General features: G+C 49.7%; 1 protein-coding gene across 1 annotated transcript in view; it reads right to left on the reverse strand.

Moving 5' to 3' along the window:
• Nucleotides 1–20022, reverse strand: part of UBLCP1 (ubiquitin like domain containing CTD phosphatase 1) — a 39229-nt gene extending 19207 nt beyond the window's left edge. Inside the window, exons 1-7 of the mRNA XM_075344287.1 lie at nucleotides 19713–20022; nucleotides 16862–16953; nucleotides 12221–12306; nucleotides 8860–8975; nucleotides 8512–8610; nucleotides 4836–4873; nucleotides 2068–2166 (exon numbers count right to left, since the gene is read on the reverse strand). Coding sequence (XP_075200402.1) covers nucleotides 2068–2166; nucleotides 4836–4873; nucleotides 8512–8610; nucleotides 8860–8975; nucleotides 12221–12306; nucleotides 16862–16953; nucleotides 19713–19893 — 711 coding nt within the window. The 5' untranslated portion in view covers nucleotides 19894–20022. The remainder of the gene's footprint in view (nucleotides 1–2067; nucleotides 2167–4835; nucleotides 4874–8511; nucleotides 8611–8859; nucleotides 8976–12220; nucleotides 12307–16861; nucleotides 16954–19712) is intronic.
• Between the last annotated feature and the right edge of the window lie 4240 nt (nucleotides 20023–24262).

The following is a 24262-nucleotide window of genomic DNA, read 5'->3' on the forward strand; positions in this document are numbered from 1 at the left end:
ATGTCCATGGTCTTAAAGGGATATTCCCAGCCTCATAGATGGGTATTGTCGCACAGTGCCTGTAAAAACAAGTACTTTTGCAATTTATATCTTATTAACGTTTGCAGCCGTTCATGAGATGTTAACAGTTTTCTTTTTGCTACAGCCGGTTGCCTAGGAGACCGACCACCGCTGCTGCGTAGCTTGGAAGCTAGTCAGGATCAGGAGGTAACAGCGATCCTGCCCAGCTTCAAAACAACGCTTACAAGTCCTATAGAACAGAGCTTGTAAGCGCTGCGCTCGTTCGGCTGTTTGACACTGGAGGTCGGTCTCCGAAACAACGAGCTGTAAACATAAGAAAAATGTTACTCTTTCGAGAACAGCTAAAATTTTTAATATGAGGAGCTTTTCTCTTTTTGTGTTTTTTTTTTTACAAGCACTATCTGACAATACCCATTTATGAAGGTGGCAGTAACCCTCAATTGTGAGAAGTATTCGGGCTGCGCAAGTTTTCAACATTGGGTATATATCTACTACATATTGAGGAGGGAAAAAAAAAGTTGGGAACACAGATGTGATGAGCGTGCACTACAATGCTTGTGTGCTAGTTACGAATACAAAGCACCCGAGCATGGTAGTGCCCGCTCATCACTAGTTACGAGTACCGAGCACCCGAGCATGGTAGTGCCCGCTCATCACTAGTTACGAATACAAAGCACCCGAGCATGGTAGTGCCCGCTCATCACTAGTTACGAGTACTGAGCACCTGAGCATGGTAGTGCCCTCTCATCGCTAGTTACGAGTACTGAGCACCCGAGCATGGTATTGCCCGCTCATCACTAGTTACGACTACAGAGCACCTGAGCATGGTAGTGCCTGCTCATCACTAGTTACGAGTACAGAGCACCCGAGCATGGTAGTGCTCGCTCATCACTAGTTATGAGTACTAAGCACCCGAACATGGTAGTGCCCACTCATCACTAGTTACGAGTACTGAGCACCCGAGCATGGTAGTGCCCGCTCATCACTAATTACGAGTACAGAGCATTACGAGTACAGAGCACCCGAGCATGGTAGTGCCCGCTCATCACTAGTTACGAGTACTGAGCACCCGAGCATGGTAGTGCCCGCTCATCACTAGTTACGAGTACTGAGCACCCGAGCATGGTAGTGCCCGCTCATCACTAGTTACGAGTACTGAGCACCTGAGCATGGTAGTGCCTGCTCATCACTAGTTACAAGTACTGAGCACCCGAGCATGGTAGTGCCCGCTCATCACTAGTTACGAGTACTGAGCACCCGAGCATGGTAGTGCCTGCTCATCACTAGTTACAAGTACAGAGCAACCGAGCATGGTAGTGCTCACTCATCACTAGTTATGAGTACTGAGCACCCGAGCATGGTAGTGTCCGCTCATCACTAGTTACGAGTACTGAGCACCTGAGCATGGTAGTGCCCGCTCATCACTAATTACGAGTACAGAGCACCCGAGCATGGTAGTGCCCGCTCATCACTAGTTACGAGTACAGAGCACCCGAGCATGGTAGTGCCTGCTCATCACTAGTTACGAGTACTGAGCACCCGAGCATGGTAGTGCTCGCTCATCACTAGTTACGAGTACTGAGCACCCGAGCATGGTAGTGCCCGCTCATCACTAGTTACGAGTACTGAGCACCTGAGCATGGTAGTGCCTGCTCATCACTAGTTACAAGTACTGAGCACCCGAGCATGGTAGTGCTCGCTCATCACTAGTTACCAGTACTGAGCACCCGAGCATGGTAGTGCTTGCTCATCACTAGTTACGAGTACTGAGCACCCGAGCATGGTAGTGCCTGCTCATCACTAGTTACAAGTACTGAGCACCCGAGCATGGTAGTGCCCGCTCATCACTAGTTACAAGTACTGAGCACCTGAGCATGGTAGTGCCCGCTCATCACTAGTTATACAGTCAGTGGATGTAACACACAGCTCTGCAGGATTCGTGTCCAGAGATGTGAGAGTGAAGCGCGTCAGTTGCCTTTCATCATTATGTCTGTGCGGAGATAACATGGAACATAAGGTGTTACCGGACGCGTGACGTGTGCTTACATCAATGAGGCCTCGCCGGGGCGTGTGCACTGTGATCATGGCCGCGCTGTCCAACATGAAAGTGATCTTGTAATTGGCGTTCGTGCTGACACCCAACTCCTAGAGAAAGAAAGAAGAGAAATGTCTTGCAGCCATGTTACTAATGAAAGAACAATTCAGGTTCTACGGAAAAAAAAAAAAAAAAGTATCTAAACTCTCTCACCGCCCGAAATGCAATGTAGGGGAGTAGCCACGTTTCTTCTAGTTCTGCCCCTGGCTATTCCCAGCTTGTAAGCGAATACATCACCACTTTATGATCGGTGAGAGGTCCACCGATCCGTGCGGTGCCCCCAACACCGATGTGCCCCAGTCACCCCCTGTGCAGAGCACTGCTTAGTTATAGATCAACCAGGTTGGCATGGATGACCAGGGCAGTTTCAAAAAAATCAAAAAATTGCAGTTTCACATAAAGGATAAAAAAATGTTTGCTTTTCTCACCCTCCCCAGGTCCAGGGCTGAATTTCCACTCCTCTGCCTGGTGTTTGTTATTATCTGGAGCAATAACGCCAGTAAGTGAGCTCAGAAGCGCCACTGATTACTGTGTGCAGCGCTGCACACAGTAACATACACCAGGAGCAGCGGTAGAGACCCAGTGTGGGACCTGGGGAGGGTGAGAAAAGCACAATTTGAAATGGAGCCAGGAAACAAAGGTTTTCTGAAAACCCCTTTAAAATGGGAGTCGGCACTAAACCAGTAGTAAGGCCCCCTTCATTTCAGAGTGGGTGGGGGAGTCCTGAGGATGGACTGCCAGCAAACCTAAAGCAACGGCATAGCCAACCCATATGGATGAGAATAACCCCTTTAACACTAGAAGTCCCAGAGAGGGGTCATTTAACATTTCTACCATTGGAACCCTATGAAGCTCGAAATTCCTGGGACTTCTAGGGTTAAAGGGAACCTGTCACCAGTACTTTGGGCAGAGAGACGTACGCCTGCGCAGGAGCGCCATTGAGAGACTCTGTGTGGATGACGTAGGATGGCGTCCGATCAAGACCAGAGACGCCCATTGGACTGGACCGCGGCGGCTGTGGGTATAATAAAAGATCTCTTTTGTGCTATGCAGACATCTTGGGTGTGCCGTCCCCGTGTCTGCTCGGATCCGGGTTCTCAGTGGCTCGAGGGGTCTCCGGACCCGGGGGTCGTGCGGCCACTCAAATGAAGGGGGTATTTACAAGGGATTTTATAGAGTTCGTGACGTCACCCGTGGTATGTGGTAATTAGGAGTACCACCGCTGCAGTTGGGAGTACCGGGGGGTGATGGAATGGGGAAGCCAGGTATTGTGACCCTCCACGGGTAGGGGGGATGCCCCGGGGCTCGGTGTGAGGATGAGGCCGTGGGAAACAGGGGTCACTCTCGTACTCACTCAGTCCATTAAGCAGACATCGACAACCGGATAAACCAAGTCTCTGGACACCGCTGCCGCTGAGGGGAGCTCGTCCGGGTCCCGTCCCCAATAGTGCTGCTGGGTGATCCGTGACCTGCCTTCTGGCACTAAGTTTACTTCTCTGGTAGTGTGAAACTTGCCGGGTCCCGCTCCCCACTATGGCTAAGTATGGGAGCTTTCTCTCAGGGCTCACGCTTGGGATTTTCTGGACCGTTTTGAAATGGAAAGTCCTATCCCCCTCATTGCGCTAATGCCCCGATTCTGGAGCGGGTGGGAACGGCTTTTGAAGACTCCGTTCTCCGCGGGTAAATTGTCAGGTTGCCTGAAGCTATTCCCCGACCTAAGGTCCACGTACCCCGCCGTGCCTTGGTTCCAGCCCGGTGATGGTGCAAGGCCACCAGCTGTTCTCTTCGACAGATCCGTGCCCCTTGCCACGATCCCCTGCGACCGGGGGTCCAGCTCCTCTAGGCCCAGACCAAGGAGCCCTGCTCCTGACCTCCTCTCACTTTCACTACTCAGACTACTCTCTCCTCTTGACACTCCTGACCTCCCCTCTCCAACCCCCCAGGTGGGCGACTCTATTCCACTGAGGCCGTTCACTGGTGTGTCTGGTGGGTGTGGTGCAGGGTGTATCTAGGGTTTGATTAGCTGATGTAGGCAACACCACGTAGTTAGGGACCCAAAACCAAGAAGGAGGTGGATACTGCACGGGAGGGCAGATTGTGCAGTACCCTGTGACGACCCGATAGTCCAGGGGCGTCACATGGGTATATCCATACAGCTTACTAAGAAGCTGTAAAAGTGGTGGCCATACTGTATAATGGGAAACTTTGGTGACCGGTTCCCTTTAACTCTTATCCATCTGTACACAGAAGTGATGGATCACAGCCAAAAAACAATGAGGACGTAATGACCGCCGGCTGCGGAAGATAACAGTACCCTTACACAATACAGAAAGTAGAGCGATTATATAGTACACCTACGCCAAGGAAAACACTGCAAGCTTTACTGCAATGGGTATAGAAGCTTTGCCGAATCGGCGGCTACAGAAGATGTGCGGGTATCTCGGCTTTAGGACCCCCCTGATCTCCTGTGCTCACGTCAGAACAATTGGTGGAGGATACAGCTGCTGAAATCCTTTACAAAAAAAAAGGTTAATTGGGGTAAAAAGGTAAAGAAGGCAGAAGAGAGCGCTCGCCAAGCAGCCTAATGTTAGAGGCAGATGCTGGCTGTATAATACAGCCGGCACCTGCCCTGTATGGAGCTTTGCTGGAATTCTATTCCTTTTCACAAAATTGTTTTTAACATTACACATCTAAAATGATATAACCCTCTGCTCCTTACCTTCATTTTGGCTTCTATCCATTTCATGCTGGTGGCCGCTATAAAAAGAGGATAGGCCGTCAATATCAAAGTCCAGGAAACTCCCCCTCCCCCCACCCCGCATTCAGGACTCCGAGCCATTTTATTATTTTGATTTTTTTTCCTCCCTTTCCTCCATAACTTTATTTTTCCAACCACACAACAGTACGAGGGCTCGTTTTGTTTTTTTTTTTGCAGGAGGAGTTGTACTTTTGAATGACACTGCTCATTTTACCATAAAATGTACTGAGAAATGGGAAATAAATTCTAAGTGGGAAGGAATGGAGAAAGAAAAATGCAAACGTTTTTTATGGGGGTTTGTTGTTATAGCGTTCATTGTATGATAAAAACGACCCAATGACTGTCTTGTGTCATGTGGTTTCTGGCCATAGAAGGTCATAGTGTTTACCTGCACAAAATGCTCCCTGACTTTCTATTATTCCTGCTGTCAGTATTCATTGGTATAGGTAGCTTTCCTGATGGATTTTTAGCGCTTCCCCTTTAGGACCCAGCAGAGCTCTAATTCCACCCCGCTGCTGATTATCAACATTCTTCATGTGCTTAAATACTCCCATCTTCCCTGAACTGGTGCTGGTGATATCATTCAGTTCATTCCAGCTCTGGCTGCAAGTAGGTGGCTTGTACTCATCAGTGGTATCGTTACTGAAACTTTGCTGAACTTTTACCCGAGTCATATGTGGATAAGTAGTTCATGCACTTTTCCCCTCTGTGTCCTCCTTGTGTCTTCCTTTAGTGTTTAGTGGGGTTGATGAAGAGCTCATCCCACCCATTCCCTATTTAGGGCCCAGCACTAGGGATACCTAGGGTCAGGTATTCGGCTCAGTGCATAGGTGCAGAACCTATTTAGGGTGGTGAGGGTCCCAGGGACCAGAGGTAGGTTTGGTCAGGGGTCACCATCTTCCTTTTCCCTAGACACAGGGTTTCCCTTCCCTTTTGCCTGGTACTTCCCCGTACCTAGCGTGACAACATGAGTCTCCAGGTCAGAACGATACTAAACGTGCAGGGTCTTTTTTTAACTTAAAGGGTTTGTCCACTACTTTTACATTGATGACCTATTCTAAGGCTAAATCATCAATGTCTGATCGGCCGGGGTCCGACACCCCCCCCCCACGCTGATCGGCTATTCTCGGTGCCGGCAGTGGCAGCAGGAGATGCTCAGTCCGGCACTGCCCCTTTTTCTGATAGTGGTTGCACCAGGTACTGCACAGCCTATTCATTTGAATGGGAAGTGACTGTGCAATACCCAGCCGCTATCAGAAGATGGGGCATTTTTTACTGTTGTTTTTTTGTTTTGTTAGGGGACCTGAACCTGCACTTGTCTGATGACATGCTATACAGTGTGTCCACCCATATCCTGTATACACCACACCTATATACAGTGTGTCCACCCATATCCTGTATACACCACACCTATATACAGTGTATACAGTGTGTCCACCCATATCCTGTATACACCGCACCTATATACAGTGTGTCCACCCATATCCTGTATACACCGCACCTATATACAGTGTGTCCACCCATATCCTGTATACACCGCACCTATATACAGTGTGTCCACCCATATCTTGTATACACCGCACCTATATACAGTGTGTCCACCCATATCCTGTATACACCGCACCTATATACAGTGTGTCCACCCATATCCTGTATACACCGCACCTATATACAGTGTGTCCACCCATATCCTGTATACACCGCACCTATATACAGTGTATACAGTGTGTCCACCCATATCCTGTATACACCACACCTATATACAGTGTGTCCACCCATATCCTGTATACACCACACCTATATACAGGGTGTCCACCCATATCCTGTATACAGCGCACCTATATACAGTGTGTCCACCCATATCCTGTATACACCGCACCTATATATAGTGTGTCCACCCATATCCTGTATACACCGCACCTATATACAGTGTGTCCACCCATATCCTGTATACACCGCACCTATATACAGTGTGTCCACCCATATCCTGTATACACCGCACCTATATACAGTGTGTCCACCCATATCCTGTATACACCGCACCTATATACAGTGTGTCCACCCATATCCTGTATACACCGCACCTATATACAGTGTGTCCACCCATATCCTGTATACACCGCACCTATATACAGTGTGTCCACCCATATCCTGTATACACCGCACCTATATACAGTGTGTCCACCCATATCCTGTATACACCGCACCTATATACAGTGTGTCCACCCATATCCTGTATACACCGCACCTATATACAGTGTGTCCACCCATATCCTGTATACACCGCACCTATATACAGTGTGTCCACCCATATCCTGTATACACCGCACCTATATACAGTGTGTCCACCCATATCCTGTATACACCGCACCTATATACAGCGTGTCCACCCATATCCTGTATACACCGCACCTATATACAGCGTGTCCACCCATATCCTGTATACACCGCACCTATATACAGCGTGTCCACCCATATCCTGTATACACCGCACCTATATACAGCGTGTCCACCCATATCCTGTATACACCGCACCTATATACAGCGTGTCCACCCATATCCTGTATACACCACACCTATATACAGTGTGTCCACCCATATCCTGTATACACCGCCCACCCATATCCTGTATACACCGCACCTATATACAGCGTGTCCACCCATATCCTGTATACACCGCACCTATATACAGTGTGTCCACCCATATCCTGTATACACACCTATATACAGTGTGTCCACCCATATCCTGTATACACCACACCTATATACAGTGTGTCCACCCATATCCTGTATACACCGCACCTATATACAGTGTCCACCCATATCCTGTATACACCACACCTATATACAGTGTGTCCACCCATATCCTGTCCACCGCCATTAACTTGAGAACGGCGGCAGCTATAGGCATAGAAGTGGTGTCTAGGTATAGTAAAGTAGCCATGCGCTACACAATGAAACCACCTATAGCGCCACCTGGTGGAAAACAACGGAGTTAGCATTTTTATCTCGAAAACGGAACGAGATAGAGAAAAAAAGTGAATTACAAAGTTGTAGGGCATCATCAATTCAATACGAATCGACACCTTGCATACAGAAATGCTATGATATGAAACCCATGACCCCCCCCAAAACATTGAATGCTGGTCACGCATATTGGGCCCATTTAACTTTGATGCCCAAAGTGGCCCCCTAGACACCACTTGTATGCCTATAGCTGCTGCCGTTCTCAAGTGAATGGCGGTGGACAGGATATGTGTGGACACACTGTATACAGTATACATTAGTATTGCAGTGTATAGTGAAATTGCGTTTCTCCTGGGAAGCTCAGCCTGTGCCTGAGCTTCATGAAAGGATCATTATAGCAGTGACAAGGCCCCCAGCTGTTATTGTAACCCACCTGTGCCTCAGGGGGCTGATGGGAGTCAGTGCGGTTATGACGTCATTTACTTATCGCTGGCAAAGATGATCAAGAGCAGTGATCAGAGCTCAGCTCCGGCCGCTGCTGTTAGAGACAGATGTTGGCTGTATATCGCAGCCAGCATCTACCCTGTTTGCACCCCAGTACAAACACAAGGAGAGTACATTTTTTTTTGCAAAAAATAAAAAAATAAAGTTTTAGGCTTGCGTTACTTACACCATATTACAATATCGTAGTCTTCGTAAGCCGAGGTAAGAAATTCATGCAGGTACGGCCTCATGAGCTCCAATCCTGTTTCCGCACATGATCGATGGTCTGAAATAATGAAGGGAGAAGAATGAGAGGTGGACTAGAGAATACTAGTAGGGAATTGACATTTTAGCATGTGGCTTATACGCCGACATACACTATATGATTTCAGGGTGAAGCGCACCCTCAGGCTCCTCGTGACGGATGATAGTCACCAGACAGCACCGTATGGCTTTGCATCACTGAGTCTTACAAGCCAGGTCCTTATACCTGGGACCGTCATGTGAGGGTGACATAATGTGGGGACATACTAACCAAATAACGTGTAGTCTACGTCTAGCACCAGCAGCTTTTTCCCTTCTCTCGGTGGATTCAGGACCTCTACCTTGTAGTCTTTCACACGACGTGAAATCTTTGCCAGATTTTCTTCTCTGAAAAATAATGACAGGTTACCGTATGATTGGCTGCGGGGCCCCGGGGAGAGCCGGCACCGACATTGCTGGAAAGGTGCCATAGTACAGGGTATTGCTCCTGTACATTGGGGAATGCAGTATTTAAAGGGAACCTGTCAGGTCCAATGTGCACCCAGAACCACGAGCAGTTCTGGGTATATATCTATATTCTCTGCCTAACCGTCCCTGTATCTAGCAGCATAGATAGAGAGATATTTAGATAAAGTATTTCTAATGATCCTTTATGATATGCTAATGAGGCCAGGGACTAGTCACAAGGCTGTTCTTTCCACCGACTAGTCCGCCCTCTTAATATGTAAGCACCCCCCCATGGGCGTACTAACATACTATTCAATGTCCAGCCTCATTGATGGTGATGTGCGTACCTGTGTCAGTTGTCACCACCTCTCAGACCGGGCTTAGGATCAGAAGTCCTGGCACTTCGGACCTCTCTGAATCTGGGACACGTACAGCCGGCTTTATAGTGCGCATGACCGGAAGTGCCTGGCATTCTGATCCATGCGCACTGACCCTAAACCCGGCGTCTGAGGAGGTGACAACGGGCACTGATGATGCTGGGAAACGGACATTGAATAGCATGTTAGCACGCCCCTGTGGACATGCCAACATGCTAAGAGGGCGGACTAGTCAGGGGAAATAACGCCCTTGTGACTAGTCCCCGCGCTCATTAACATATCATAAAGGATCTTTAGAAATACTTTTTCTATAGATCTCATTATCTATGTTACTAGATAAAGGGACGGTTAGGCAGGGATTAGCAATATGCACCCAGAACTGCTCATGGTTATGGGTGCATATCGGACCTGACAGGTTCCCTTTAAATCTGTATCTTCAGTGAAGGTGGAATATCACATTACTATTGAGATGACAGTTGGTGCTGATAAGATTCTATGCAGACAGATGGAGGAGATCCCACTTGCTCCTCCCTTCTACATATTCTACATAGAAACTTATCAGCACCAACTGTCATCTCAATAGTAAAGTGATATTCCGCCTTTATTGAATACATATTTAACCCCTTCAGCCCCGGGGCACTTTCCGTTTTTGTTTTTTGCTCCCCTTCTTCCGAGAGCCGTAACTTTTTTATTTTTACGTCAATCTTGCCATATGAGGGCTTGTTTTTTGCGGGACAAGTTGTACTTTTAAATGAAACCATAAGTTTTACCATATGGTGTACTGGAAAGCAGCAAAAAAAATTCCAAGTGTGGAAAAATTGCAAAAAAACTGTGATGGCACAATAGTTTTTGGGATGTTTTATTCACGGTGTTCACTATATGGTAAAACTGATGTGTAGGTATGATGCCTGAGGTCGGTGCGAGTTTGTAGACAGCAAACATATATAGATTTACTTGTATCTAAGGGGTTAAAAAAAAATCACAAGTTTGTCCAATAAAAGTGGCGCACGTTTTGCGCCATTTTCCGAAACACGTAGCGTTCTTATTTTTTGGGATCTATGGCTCAGTGACGGCTTATTTTTTGCGTCTCGAGCTGATGTTTCTAATGGTAGCATTTTTGCGCAGATGCTACGTTTTGATCGCCTGTTATTGCATTTTGCGTAAAACTTGCGGCGACCAAAAAACGTAATTTTGGCGTTTGGAATTTTTTTGCCACTACGCCGTTTACCAATCAGATTAATTGATTTTATATTTTGATAGATCGGGCATTTCTGAACGCGGCGATACCAAATATGTGTATATTTATTTATTTTTTAACCCTTTAATTTTCAATGGGGGGGAAAGGGGGGTGATTTGAACTTTTAGGTTTTTTGTTTTTTTTTAATTTTTTAAAACTTTTTTTTTTACTTTTTTTATTTTATTTTACTAGTCCCCCTAGGGGGCTATAGCGATCGGCAATCCGATTGCTGATCGCTATCTGCTGATCACAGCAATACAGCTGTAAACAGCAGATTCAGTCACTTTCTTTTTTCCTCTGCTCCGTGCCGAGGAAGAATGAAAGTGAAACTTCATAGCAGCAGGCGTCATCACATGACCCTGTGCTACGATGGCAACCACCGATAGTCACGTGATCACTCACGTGACGTCCGGAGGGGGCGGCGGTAAGTAGAAAACATGGCCGCGCGCATATAGATCTCGCTGCCAGACTTTGGCAGCGAGATCTAAGGGGTTAATGTTCCGGGTGGAATGCGATTCCACTCGGAACATGTAGGCACACATGTCAGCTGTTGAAAACAGCTGATAGTGTGCCGATCCACGCCGCCTGCCCGCGGCAGGGGGCAGGGCTTACCGGGACACGATCCATGACGGAAAGATCCGTCCATGGTCGTGAAGGGGTTAAGGGTCTGTACGCACTGGGAAATTGGATTTTCTCAATTCGGCACCCTCTGGCAGAATTTCGCACCCAAATTTTTGTGGGTGTGCTAACATTCTAAGAGGGCCGACTAGTTAAGGGAAATAACGCCCTTGTGACTCACCCCTGTGAGTGTGCTAATATCCTAAGAGGGCGGACTAGTCGGCGGAAATTAGGCCCTTGGGACTAGTCCCCTCGCTCATTAGCATATCATAAAGGATCTTTGGAAATACTTTTTCTATAGATCTCATTATCTATGCTACTAAATACAGGGACATTTAGGCAGGAAATATAGATATACACCCATAACTGCTCATGGTTCTGGGTGCATATTGGACCTGATAGGTTCACTTTAATTTTGGGGTTATCCGAGTATGTTTGTTTTTTATTTTAATGCATGTATTTGGGGCTTTATATAATTTTTACAACTTTAATATCAGGTTTCATTAAAGGTTTTGCACCACTTTACTTTTACTGGCTCTTTTATTACCGGCCACATTCAACTGTGGTCATAAAGCAACTCAGAAAAAGAAGGATAAACTCCAGGGCAGAGCATCCTGGAGAGCTCACTGATGGATCCTCAGTTAACTCATTCCGCAGCCTGCGATACAAAGGCTACAAAGGGCAAACGGTGCACAATCTGTAACAAAACCCAATGTTTGTAGCCCAAAATACATGCATGAAGGTAAAATAAATGAAAAGAACTCCAAAAGTGAGCAACCCCTTTAAGCTACCGGATACTTCTCATGTGGCTGGGACGGAGCTTGCTGCAGCAGAAACCTTCTCGGATATGTTCTGTTTGCAGGGAAGACTGAGCGCTGTATATTTAAGTCCTAAGCCCAATGTCGCAACGGATATGGGAAGGAAGAAATCAATAGTGTTTTTCCAGGACGCACCGATTTTCTACTTCCACGACCTCCTCCTCGATGTCAAAGTCATTGACGACGTCGTCGTTGTCTGGTGGTGGAGCCAGCACGTCCTCCTGCAAGAAAGCATGGAAATAATCCAAAGTCTGAGCAGGCGGAGAAGGACGTCTATGTATGTACTTAAAATATCAGGCGGCTGCAGGGAAGAAGCAAAGATGGAGGCGGCTTCCTCCCTGCAAAATCAGCCGATTGCCCAAAGGGGGAAAAATTCAGTATTTTTCAAGTAGGTGACATAAAGGACAATATCCAACATTAAAAGTTATCACTTATCCACTGGTGGTGGTCTGACAGCAGAGACCCCCAATGAATTAAGAATGGAGCGATAAAATGCCCTGATGTAGCGGGTGCTAAATACTGCTCTATTCATTGACTATAGGACTGGCCGTTCTATAAACGATGTATGTGGGAACACCGCTCTATACTGTGGGGAGATTTCCATTTCCTAGCTCTGGATTAGTGGGGGCTTAACCAACAAGACAAGACTCCCATGATCACAAAACTACCATCCATCCTGTGCATAGGTGCTAACTTTTAATACTGGGGACAACCCTTTAACCCCTTGTGTACGTGTGATGCTCACGTACGTACCGGACCCTTGTGTGTGAAGGGAGGGTGTCGGCTGTGCTGTATGGAGGGAGGGTGTCGGCTGTGCTGTATGGAGGGAGGGTGTCGGCTGTGCTGTATGGAGGGAGGGTGTCGGCTGTGCTGTATGGAGGGAGGGTGTCGGCTGTGCTGTATGGAGGGAGGGTGTCGGCTGTGCTGTATGGAGGGAGGGTGTCGGCTGTGCTGTATGGAGGGAGGGTGTCGGCTGTGCTGTATGGAGGGAGGGTGTCGGCTGTGCTGTATGGAGGGAGGGTGTCGGCTGTGCTGTATGGAGGGAGGGTGTCGGCTGCGCTGTATGGAGGGAGGGTGTCGGCTGCGCTGTATGGAGGGAGGGTGTCGGCTGCGCTGTATGGAGGGAGGGTGTCGGCTGCGCTGTATGGAGGGAGGGTGTCGGCTGTGCTGTATGGAGGGAGGGTGTCGGCTGTGCTGTATGGAGGGAGGGTGTCGGCTGCGCTGTATGGAGGGAGGGTGTCGGCTGTGCTGTATGGAGGGAGGGTGTCGGCTGCGCTGTATGGAGGGAGGGTGTCGGCTGTGCTGTATGGAGGGAGGGTGTCGGCTGTGCTGTATGGAGGGAGGGTGTCGGCTGTGCTGTATGGAGGGAGGGTGTCGGCTGTGCTGTATGGAGGGAGGGTGTCGGCTGCGCTGTATGGAGGGAGGGTGTCGGCTGTGCTGTATGGAGGGAGGGTGTCGGCTGTGCTGTATGGAGGGAGGGTGTCGGCTGCGCTGTATGGAGGGAGGGTGTCGGCTGTGCTGTATGGAGGGAGGGTGTTGGCTGTGCTGTATGGAGGGAGGGTGTCGGCTGTGCTGTATGGAGGGAGGGTGTCGGCTGCGCTGTATGGAGGGAGGGTGTCGGCTGTGCTGTATGGAGGGAGGGTGTCGGCTGTGCTGTATGGAGGGAGGGTGTCGGCTGTGCTGTATGGAGGGAGGGTGTCGGCTGTGCTGTATGGAGGGAGGGTGTCGGCTGCGCTGTATGGAGGGAGGGTGTCGGCTGCGCTGTATGGAGGGAGGGTGTCGGCTGCGCTGTATGGAGGGAGGGTGTCGGCTGCGCTGTATGGAGGGAGGGTGTCGGCTGCGCTGTATGGAGGGAGGGTGTCGGCTGTGCTGTATGGAGGGAGGGTGTCGGCTGTGCTGTATGGAGGGAGGGTGTCGGCTGTGCTGTATGGAGGGAGGGTGTTGGCTGTGCTGTATGGAGGGAGGGTGTCGGCTGTGCTGTATGGAGGGAGGGTGTCGGCTGTGCTGTATGGAGGGAGGGTGTCGGCTGTGCTGTATGGAGGGAGGGTGTCGGCTGTGCTGTATGGAGGGAGGGTGTCGGCTGCGCTGTATGGAGGGAGGGTGTCGGCTGCGCTGTATGGAGGGAGGGTGTCGGCTGCGCTGTATGGAGGGAGGGTGTCGGCTGCGCTGTATGGAGGGAGGGTGTCGGCTGCGCTGTATGGAGGGAGGGTGTCGGCTGCGCTGTATGGAGGGAGGGTGTCGGCTGTGCTGTATGGAGGGAGGGTGTCGGCTGTGCTGTATGGAGGGAGGGTGTCGGCTGTGCTGTATGGAGGGAGGGTGTCGGCTGTGCTGTATGGAGGGAGGGTGTCGGCTGTGCTGTATAGAGGGAGGGTGTCGGCTGTGCTGTATGGAGGGAGGGTGTCGGCTGTGCTGTATGGAGGGAGGGTGTCGGCTGTGCTGTATGGAGGGAGGGTGTCGGCTGTGCTGTATGGAGGGAGGGTGTCGGCTGTGCTGTATGGAGGGAGGGTGTCGGCTGTGCTGTATGGAGGGAGGGTGTCGGCTGTGCTGTATGGAGGGAGGGTGTCGGCTGTGCTGTATGGAGGGAGGGTGTCGGCTGTGCTGTATGGAGGGAGGGTGTCGGCTGTGCTGTATGGAGGGAGGGTGTCGGCTGTGCTGTATGGAGGGAGGGTGTCGGCTGCGCTGTATGGAGGGAGGGTGTCGGCTGTGTTGTACAGTCGGTATCCGCCTCTATCAGCAGAGATCAGTTGTGGTCTTCATCGCTGCTGTTTTACTCCCTTAGAAGGCACTGTCAATAGTGGCATTTAAGAAACGTGATCTGGGAGGCGCTCCGTCCTACACAGCCATCCTCCCCCGCCGGTGATTTCCAAAGGTGAAAGCCCACACAGCTTCCATCCTGGTACTCCTGTGAACCCCACAAGCGATCTAATAGTTGCATGTCCCCCTCCCCCAAATAAAACAATAAAAACAGCGAATCGCAGTGCAAATAAAGACAAAAGCAAGTCCTCACAGGTCTTAAAGGGGTTGTCTGATAACGTTTTATAGAAATTATTTTTTCACTATTTAATATATACATATATTTTATACACTACATACACTGAACAAAAATATAAACACAACACTTATTTTTGATCCTATTTTTCATGAGCTGAACTCAAAGATCTAAGACTTTTTAATGTACCCAAAAGGCCTTTTTCTCTTAAATATTGTTTATAAATTTGTCTAAATCTGTGTTAGTGAGCTCTTCTCCTTTGCAGAGATAATCCCTCCACCTCACAGGTGTGGCATATCAAGATGCTGATTAACCAGCATAATTATTACACAGGTGTGCCTTAGGCTGGCCAACATGATTATTGCACAGGTGTGCCTTAAGCTGGCCAGCATGATTACTGCACAGGTGTGCCAAATGCTCACACTCTATGGCATCTGGCACGTTGGAGAGGGGTTCTCTTCACAGACGAATCAGTTTTTACTGTAATGGGCAAATGGCAGACTGGCAAATTGTGGTCACACCAGATACTGATTGGTTTTCTGAACCACCAATACTGTGAAACTGCACATTTTAGAGTAACCTTTTATTGTGGCCAGCCTAAGGCACACCTGAGCAATAATCATGCTGGCAAGCCTAAGGCACACCTGAGCAATAATCATGCTGGCAAGCCTAAGGCCCACCTGAGCAATAAGCATGCTGGCAAGCCTAAGGCGTACCTGAACAATAACCATGCTGGCAAGCCTAAGGCACACCTGTGTAATAATCGTGCTGGCAAGCCTAAGGTGCACCTGAGCAATAATCATGCTGGCCAGCCTAAGGCAATAATCATGCTGGCCAGCCTAAGGCGCACCACTGCAATAATAATACTGGCCAGCCTAAGGCGCACCCGTGCAATACTCATGCTGGTCAGCCTAATTTGCACCTGTGCAATAATCATGCTGGCAAGCCTAAGGCAACCCACTGCAATAATCATGCTGGCCAGCCTAAGGCGCACCTGTGCAATAATCATGCTGGCCAGCCTAAGGCGCACCTGTGCAATAATCAAGCTGGCCAGCCTAATGCACACCTGTGCAATAATCACGCTGGCCAGCCTAATGCACACCTGTGCAATAATCATGCTGACCAGCCTAAGGTGCATCTGTGCAATAATCATGCTGGCAAGCCTAAGGCGCACCTGTGCAATAATCATCCTGTCTAATCAGCATCTTGATATGCCAGGTGGGGTGGATTATCTCGGCAAAGGAGAAGCAATCAGTAACACAGATTTGCACAAATTTGTGAACCATATTTGATCAAAAAAGGTCTTTTGTGCCCATAGAAAACGCCTTAGATCTTGTAGATCAGCTCATGAAAAATGAGAGAAAAAAACCAAAGTGTTGTGTTTATATTTTTGCTCTCTCTCTCATATATATATATATATATATATATATATATATATATATATATATATATATATATGTGAAAAATATTTCCATTGGCTAAGCTTGTAATTATTTTTACAGCACAATGAATGGTGTAAAAACAAAGCATAAAATATAATGGCGGAACAACTGCGTCTTGTTTCTTTCCGCCATATCATCCCGCTTGGATATTTTTTTCCTGTTTTTCAGTACATTGAATGGTAAAATTAATGGTTTCTCACAAGATATGGCTAGTGTAAAAAAAAAAAAAAAAAAAAAAGTTATGGGCTACTACAAAGGGGACGAAAAAACAAAAGCACAAAAAAATAAAATAAATTGCAGTCATGAAGGGGTTAAAAGCAGAAGCATAAAGCAGAGGATAGTTACCAGACTCTCCTCCCGGGTGCCCATCATCATGATCTTGGTGTTTGGTTTCAACTTCAGGACCCCGAGCTTGATGCTGTTATCGGCCGGTTTACCTGTAATGTATAATAATGGATAAGAGGCAAACGCCACCCAATTCCTCCGGAGGAACAATAACCCCCAAACTCTCCCCCCCCCCCCCCCGTCAACTCTCTCCCAAACCCCCCCCCACGTCAGTAATAACATTGCTGCCGGCAGTCTTTGTGCTCCTCTGTTGCACCATGACAATCAGGCTTTACCAGCTCCAGATTGTACGTGAGAATCAGAGAGGTCAAAAAGAAATGGCAGAAAATGGCAGAATCGTGATTTCAGCTCTGGATGTGATAAGTGGCACAATAATACGAGCTGTAGCTGTAGAGTTGGACAGCCCGGCCCCTATATCAGTCGAAGATTTATCATACAATCACGTGCTTATTATTGGAGCTTGTTTTTGAAGGTTAAAAAAAAGGGGGGGGGGTGACAAAATTGGGCGTGAATTGGCATATTAGGGAAAAAAATATGCGCTGTCTTAAAGGACTAAATTATCATAAGGCCGATTTTGGGTGCATTCAGGCCGTGCAGGAGGGAGCGCAGACGACAGTTAGGAGTTGGCCAGTCCGTGATCATTGGGTGGGTGAGGGGGGTGGTGACCTCAGGTTTGAAAGGGGAAAGCAGCTGGGAAGCTGGGGTAATTTGGGAGTGATGGTTGAGTACCCCGTGACCATCAGATTTGAGAAGCGTTGACCCAGAGACCCTCTGACTTGTGGGCCAATCCATGACGGTCTCTGGGAAGTTGTTGCGTAGTCAACCTCTGATTTGGGAGCTCCAGATCCTGTGAACCATAGTTAGGTAGGGGGCAACATCACGTCTATGAATACCGCTAGGAAAAGGGGGATGCGGTCAGCGAGTCCATGACCAATGACTGCGTGAGAAAGAGCTGATGGTTAGTCACTGACTATTGACCTTATAACCACTTTTTGTTTTGCAATGGACCCAACCTTTTGAGTTGAGGGAAGGAACCAGGTCATCAAGGTCACTGGGAAGTGGGATGTTGGGCAGCGAGCTCCTGACTGGTTGGATGAGGAGGGGTGTTCAGATAGCCAGTGACCCCAGGTTTGGGGGTGGAGGAAGGCAGCCGATCCAAGATGGACACTGGGAAATTGGATTATGAAAGTGGGTTGGATCAGGACACCCCTACTTTGGGCAGCGTCAACCAGGAGACCCTTCCATTGGGCAGCGCCGGCCAGGAGACCCTTCCATTGGGCAGCGCCGGCCAGGAGACCCTTCCATTGGGCAGCGCCGGCCAGGAGACCCTTCCATTGGGCAGCGCCGGCCAGGAGACCCTTCCATTGGGCAGCGCCGGCCAGGAGACCCTTCCATTGGGCAGCGCCGGCCAGGAGACCCTTCCATTGGGCAGCGCCGGCCAGGAGACCCTTCCATTGGGCAGCGCCGGCCAGGAGACCCTTCCATTGGGCAGCGCCGGCCAGGAGACCCTTCCATTGGGCAGCGCCGGCCAGGAGACCCTTCCATTGGACAGCGCCGGCCAGGACACTCTTCCATTGGACAGCGCCGGCCAGGAGACCCTTCCATTGGGCAGCGCCGGCCAGGAGACCCTTCCATTGGGCAGCGCCGGCCAGGAGACCCTTCCATTGGGCAGCGCCGGCCAGGAGACCCTTCCATTGGGCAGCGCCGGCCAGGACACTCTTCCATTGGACAGCGCCGGCCAGGACACTCTTCCATTGGACAGCGCCGGCCAGGACACCCTTCCATTGGACAGCGCCGGCCAGGACACCCTTCCATTGGACAGCGCCGACCAGGAGACCCTTCCATTCGGCAGTGCCGACCAGGAGACCCTTCCATTGGGCAGTGCCGACCAGGAGACCCTTCCATTGGGCAATGCTGACTAGGAGACCCCTTGTTTAGCCAGTTCCGGCCAGGAGACTCCTCGTTTGGACAGCACTGGCCATGACCCCACTTCTTTGGGTGGTGCTGGTCAAGAGACCCCCTCTTTTGGGCGGCACCAGCCAAGAGACCCCCCTCTTTTGGGCGGCACCAGCCAGGAGACCCCCCTCTTTTGGGCGGCACCAGCCAGGAGACCCCCCTCTTTTGGGCGGCACCAGCCAGGAGACCTCCCTCTTTTGGGCGGCACCAGCCAGGAGACCCCCCTCTTTTGGGCGGCACCAGCCAGGAGACCCCCCTCTTTTGGGCGGCACCAGCCAGGAGACCCCCCTCTTTTGGACGGCACCAGCCAGGAGACCCCCCTCTTTTGGGCGGCACCAGCCAGGAGACCTCCCTCTTTTGGGCGGCACCAGCCAGGAGACCCCCCTCTTTTGGGCGGCACCAGCCAGGAGACCCCCCTCTTTTGGGCGGCACCAGCCAGGAGACCCCCCTCTTTTGGGTGGCACCAGCCAGGAGACCCCCCTCTTTTGGGCGGCACCAGCCAGGAGACCCCCCTCTTTTGGGCGGCACCAGCCAGGAGACCCCCCTCTTTTGGGCGGCACCAGCCAGGAGACCCCCCTCTTTTGGGCGGCACCAGCCAGGAGACCCCCCTCTTTTGGGCGGCACCAGCCAGGAGACCCCCTCTTTTGGGCGGCACCAGCCAGGAGACCCCCTCTTTTGGGCGGTACCGGCCAGAGACCCCCTCCTTTGGTGGTAGAGAGCCCCTAAGTGTGTATGACATGTTGACTTCTGTTTGTGGCTACCTCTCCACCAGGCCCAGCAGCCCCCATTCTGCAGATCAGTGGGGTCCACACACCAGGCTTTTCCCCCCACTGGTCCCCACAATGTGGCTGCTGGTATCCGGCGGCGCTAGGACCCGGTCAGGACCTCGTCTCACCCTTGTACTTCAGGCCCAGCAGTTTCTGGCGCTCCGGCAGGACCCCGGTGAGGCTCTTCAGGGAATGCTTCAGATCCATCACCGTGTCCTCCTCCGACAGCGCGGACAGCGGGAACTCCTGGCCGCCCCATTTGATGATCAATGATAAGGTCATCGCCTTGGAATCGGGGATCCCGGCCATGTGGGTGATGTCCTGCACCGGGGGTGGGCACTACACCATCGGCGCCGGGCTGCTATACACGGGTCCCTTCCATGAAAGAGCCGGCACGGACACAACAACACAGCGCGGCAGAGCGGAAATGACGTACGAGTGACGTATGCCTACGTCAGCGGCTGCAGTGCCAGGTCGTCATGACTACACTTCCTGAAACTGCCACCCGCTACCACGTGACCTGTCCCAGACACAATCCCAGGTTGCTGCGGCTGTCTGTGGCACTGGACCAATCAGGAGTCCGTATAGCCAGCAATAACAACCAATCAAAGGCCAGCTTTCATTTTCCCACTGCAGTTTTGGAAATGAAACATGAACTCTGATTGGTTTGTGTAAAGCAATGGCCTCCTCTCAGTTTTCTTCACAACACAATGTACAAACCTCATCAGCAATGCGTTTACGCAACTCACAGGCCATATGCAATGTGGTGATGGTGATAGCACAAGCGCTTAGTCCGTACCGTCAGCAGCGGGTGTCACCGGCAACCGCCAAGATCGGAGTTATCTCTGAGCCAGGATTTTTAACCCCTTAATGACCCTGTGACGTATATATTCTGCAGCAGGGAGGAAAAATAAAAGCGCTAAAGCCGAAAAATGGGGTCACCGCCCCAGCAAAATAAAGGCGTCGAGTCTTAGAGCTGAGACCGCCGAAAAACTGGAGCGAATGCCAACTTTGGGGTGGGCGTCACCTAAAACTGCAAAATTTGCTTGTAGCTTTTTTTTAGGACCGTCTTGGCAAATTTGGGAGACTGTGGGCAATGGAGGCTGTGTTCACAAGCGAGGCTGGTATCCAAGTGGTTAGAGGCCAGGGGCTCCCTCCATCTCCCCATAATCCACCCTCTCCCATAGGGGACGATGGATTGTTATGGCAGCCAGGACTCAGAAAATGGCCCCCAGTACTCCCAGTTTAGTACTGAGCATCTATGGTTTATCTATTAGGCTGACCGGGCTTTGTGGTCCAAGATATGGTCCAGAAGCAAGGGTGGTATCCAAGTGGTTAGAGGCCAGGGGCTCCCTCCATCATCCAACCGCTCCTGTTGGGGGCCGATGGGTTGTTATGACAGCCAGGACTCTAAAAATGCCCCCCCCAGTACTTTAGTACTGAGCATCGGTGGTTTATCTATTAGGCTGACCGGGTATTGTGGTCCGACTCCAAGATATGGTCACCACTAGTAAGAGTGGCATCCAAGTGGTTAGAGGTTGGGGGTTTCCTCCATCACCCCATCATCCACCCCCTCAGTAGGTGACTGATGAGCTGTTATGGAAACCAGGACCCTAAAAATGCCCCCCCCCCCAGTACTTTAGTACTGAGCATCTGTGGTTTATCTATTAGGCTGACCGGGCATTGTGGTCCGAGATATGGTCCAGAAGCAAGGGTGGTATCCAAGTGGTTAGAGGCCAGGGGCTCCCTCCATCATCCAACCGCTCCTGTTGGGGGCCGATGGGTTGTTATGACAGCCAGGACTCTAAAAATGCCCCCCCCCCCAGTACTTTAGTACTGAGCATCTGTGGTTTATCTATTAGGCTGACCGGGTATTGTGGTCCGACTCCAAGATATGGTCACCACTAGTAAGAGTGGCATCCAAGTGGTTAGAGGTTGGGGGTTTCCTCCATCACCCCATCATCCACCCCCTCAGTAGGTGACTGATGAGCTGTTATGGAAACCAGGACCCTAAAAATGCCCCCCCCCCCAGCATACCCACTTTAGTACTGATCACCCATGACTTATCTATTAGGCTATGGGAAGATAAGGTATGCACACCAGTGACTATGTAAGGGGAATACATGGAATAGCAGAAACTGCTGTGTGAATACTGACATGAAAAATTCAATAGCTATTTGTAAGAATGAAATGTGAAAAATGGAACCTGCATTACTGCCATGAATATATGAATCAAGAGAAATTTAGCTACTGAATTGATCAATGCAATAGAGCCCCCACACTACGCCAAAGTATTTCTCTACGTTGGGGTCCCTAGCTTGTGTGTGTCCTCTCATGCAGTTTTTGCACCCAGTTCAGACGTAGAATGGAGTTCCAAACGTTATTCCTTAATGTTAGTAGTTTTTCGTTTGTGAACCCTCCCCATACACACCTATTGCCAATCCATATCATACGTATATATAGCCTGGGTCTCAGCCTCCCATACACGGTAAGTTTTTTTTTAACTGCATGAGAGGACACACACAAGCTAGGGACCCCAACGTAGAGAAATACTTTGGCGTAGTGTTGGGGCTCTATTGCATTGATCAATTCAGTAGCTAAATTTCTCTTTATTCATATATTCATGGCAGTAATGCAGATTCCATTTTTCACATTTCATTCTTACAAATAGCTATTGAATTTTTCATGTCAGTATTCACACAGCAGTTTCTGCTATTCCATGTATTCCCCTTCCATAGTCACTGGTGTGCATACCTTATCTCCCCATAGTGATGTTTTTTAGGTTTTTTGCACCCAGTTCAGACATAGAATGGAGTTCCAAACGTTATTCCTTAATATTATCTATTAGGCTGACCGGGCACTGTGGTCCAAGATCAGACCGAAATTCACAGCCATCTGAATCAGCCTATAAGCTTTGACAAAGGATAGAAGGCAAAATAAAAATGTTTATTAATAATTATTATTAGTAATAATAATAATAATACTTTATTCTACATACAAAAAGTAAACATAATTGGTTGGTAAGTCCAAAAAAAGACCAAAAAAATCCAAAAATGGAATGAGGGATGAAGAAAAAAAAGTAAAAAAAAATACAATTTTTTATTTTTGTTTAATTGTACCCATCTACTAAAAATATTAAAGAGATATATTGAAGAAAAAAAAAAAAGTTTTCATATAAAAAATGTACCAATTGTCCTTAAACAATTCCGAAGACAGAATAAAATAGAAACTATAGTCCCAATTAATAGGACAAGTGCAAGATACCCACTGGGCATAAGAAGAACTTTGGTCAGCATGTACTAGTATCTCAGTGATTGACGTCTACTTGTGAATCCATGGTGTTAGCATTTTCTGGTGCCGCAAGCAAGCGTGCGTGTGACCACAAGTATGAGATTAGCATAGATGTGATCACATGCCTACTAGACTTGCACAGCCTCATTTTGTACAAGTGAATTGAGCGAGGCCAGACACGTCTAGTCAGAATGTGTTCAGAAGTCTACAAATCACATATTAAGGGGCACTTTGCACGCTGAGACATCGCAAGCCGATGCTGTGATGCCGAGCGCGATAGGCCCCGCCCCCGTCGCAGCTGCGATATCATTGTGATAGCTGCCGTAGCGAATATTATCGCTACGCCAGCTTCACATACACTCACCTGCCGTGCGACGTCGCTCTGGTTGGCGACCCGTCTCCTTATTAAGGGGGCGGGTCGTGCGGCGTCACTGCGACGTCACACGGCAGGCGGCCAATAGGAGCGGAGGGGCGGAGATGAGCGGGATGTAAACATCCCACCCCCATCCTTCCTTCCGCATTGCAGCCGGGACGCAGGTAGGAGATGTTCCTCGCTCCTGCGGCTTCACACACAGCGATGTGTGCTGCCACTGGAGCGAGGAACAACATCGGACCGTCGCGTCAGCGTGATTATGGAATTCGTCGACGCTACACCGATGATACGATTACGACGCTTTTGCGCTCATTAATCGTATCATCTAGGATTTTCACACTACGATGTCGAGAGCGACGCAGGAAGTGCGTCACTTTTGACATGACCCCACCGACATCGCAGCTGTGATGTAGTGTGCAAAGTACCCCTAACTGTCATGACTCATGGCTGTCAGTGTTCACTGCAGCGTGGCTGGTGGGAGAAGCCCCCCTCTTGCCTCGTCTCCAGGATCTGTGTCGCCCCAGGGCTATGGGGTACTCGGTCCTGGGCGATGTATTGCTGGGGAGATGTCGCTGGGTGGCCGTTGCCTGATTCCGTGACCCTGTGGTCACTTTTAAAAGGGGGAATATTTACAGGGGATTTGAAATAAAAGTTTTTGCAGTGACACCACTTGAGGGTTGCGGCTATTTAGTGGAGCTGCCGCTGCACAGTTCTCACTATTGGGGCTTGTGTTAGTGGCAGCCTGGATGTTGGGCCCTCCGCAAGTAGGGCCAGGCCCCAGGGGATAGACAATGTTGTTGGGCGCGGAAAGAAGGTAGGCCACACCAAGGATTGCAGTGTAACTGGTTTCTTTACTCATAGTAAGATGGTAGCTGGTAACTCGAGGAAGGCTGGTCCCCTTAGTCCCAGTGCCAGTGTGGTGACCTGGTGACTTCTTTCCCCTGCATCTGTCTCTGGTTGGTGGGTCCCCGTGGCTTGGAGAGGCTGGGGGTCCCCTCCTGGTAGTCTCTCAGT

This window comes from Anomaloglossus baeobatrachus, chromosome 4 (genome assembly GCF_048569485.1).
Source record: "Anomaloglossus baeobatrachus isolate aAnoBae1 chromosome 4, aAnoBae1.hap1, whole genome shotgun sequence".
Taxonomy (NCBI): Eukaryota; Metazoa; Chordata; class Amphibia; order Anura; family Aromobatidae; genus Anomaloglossus; species Anomaloglossus baeobatrachus.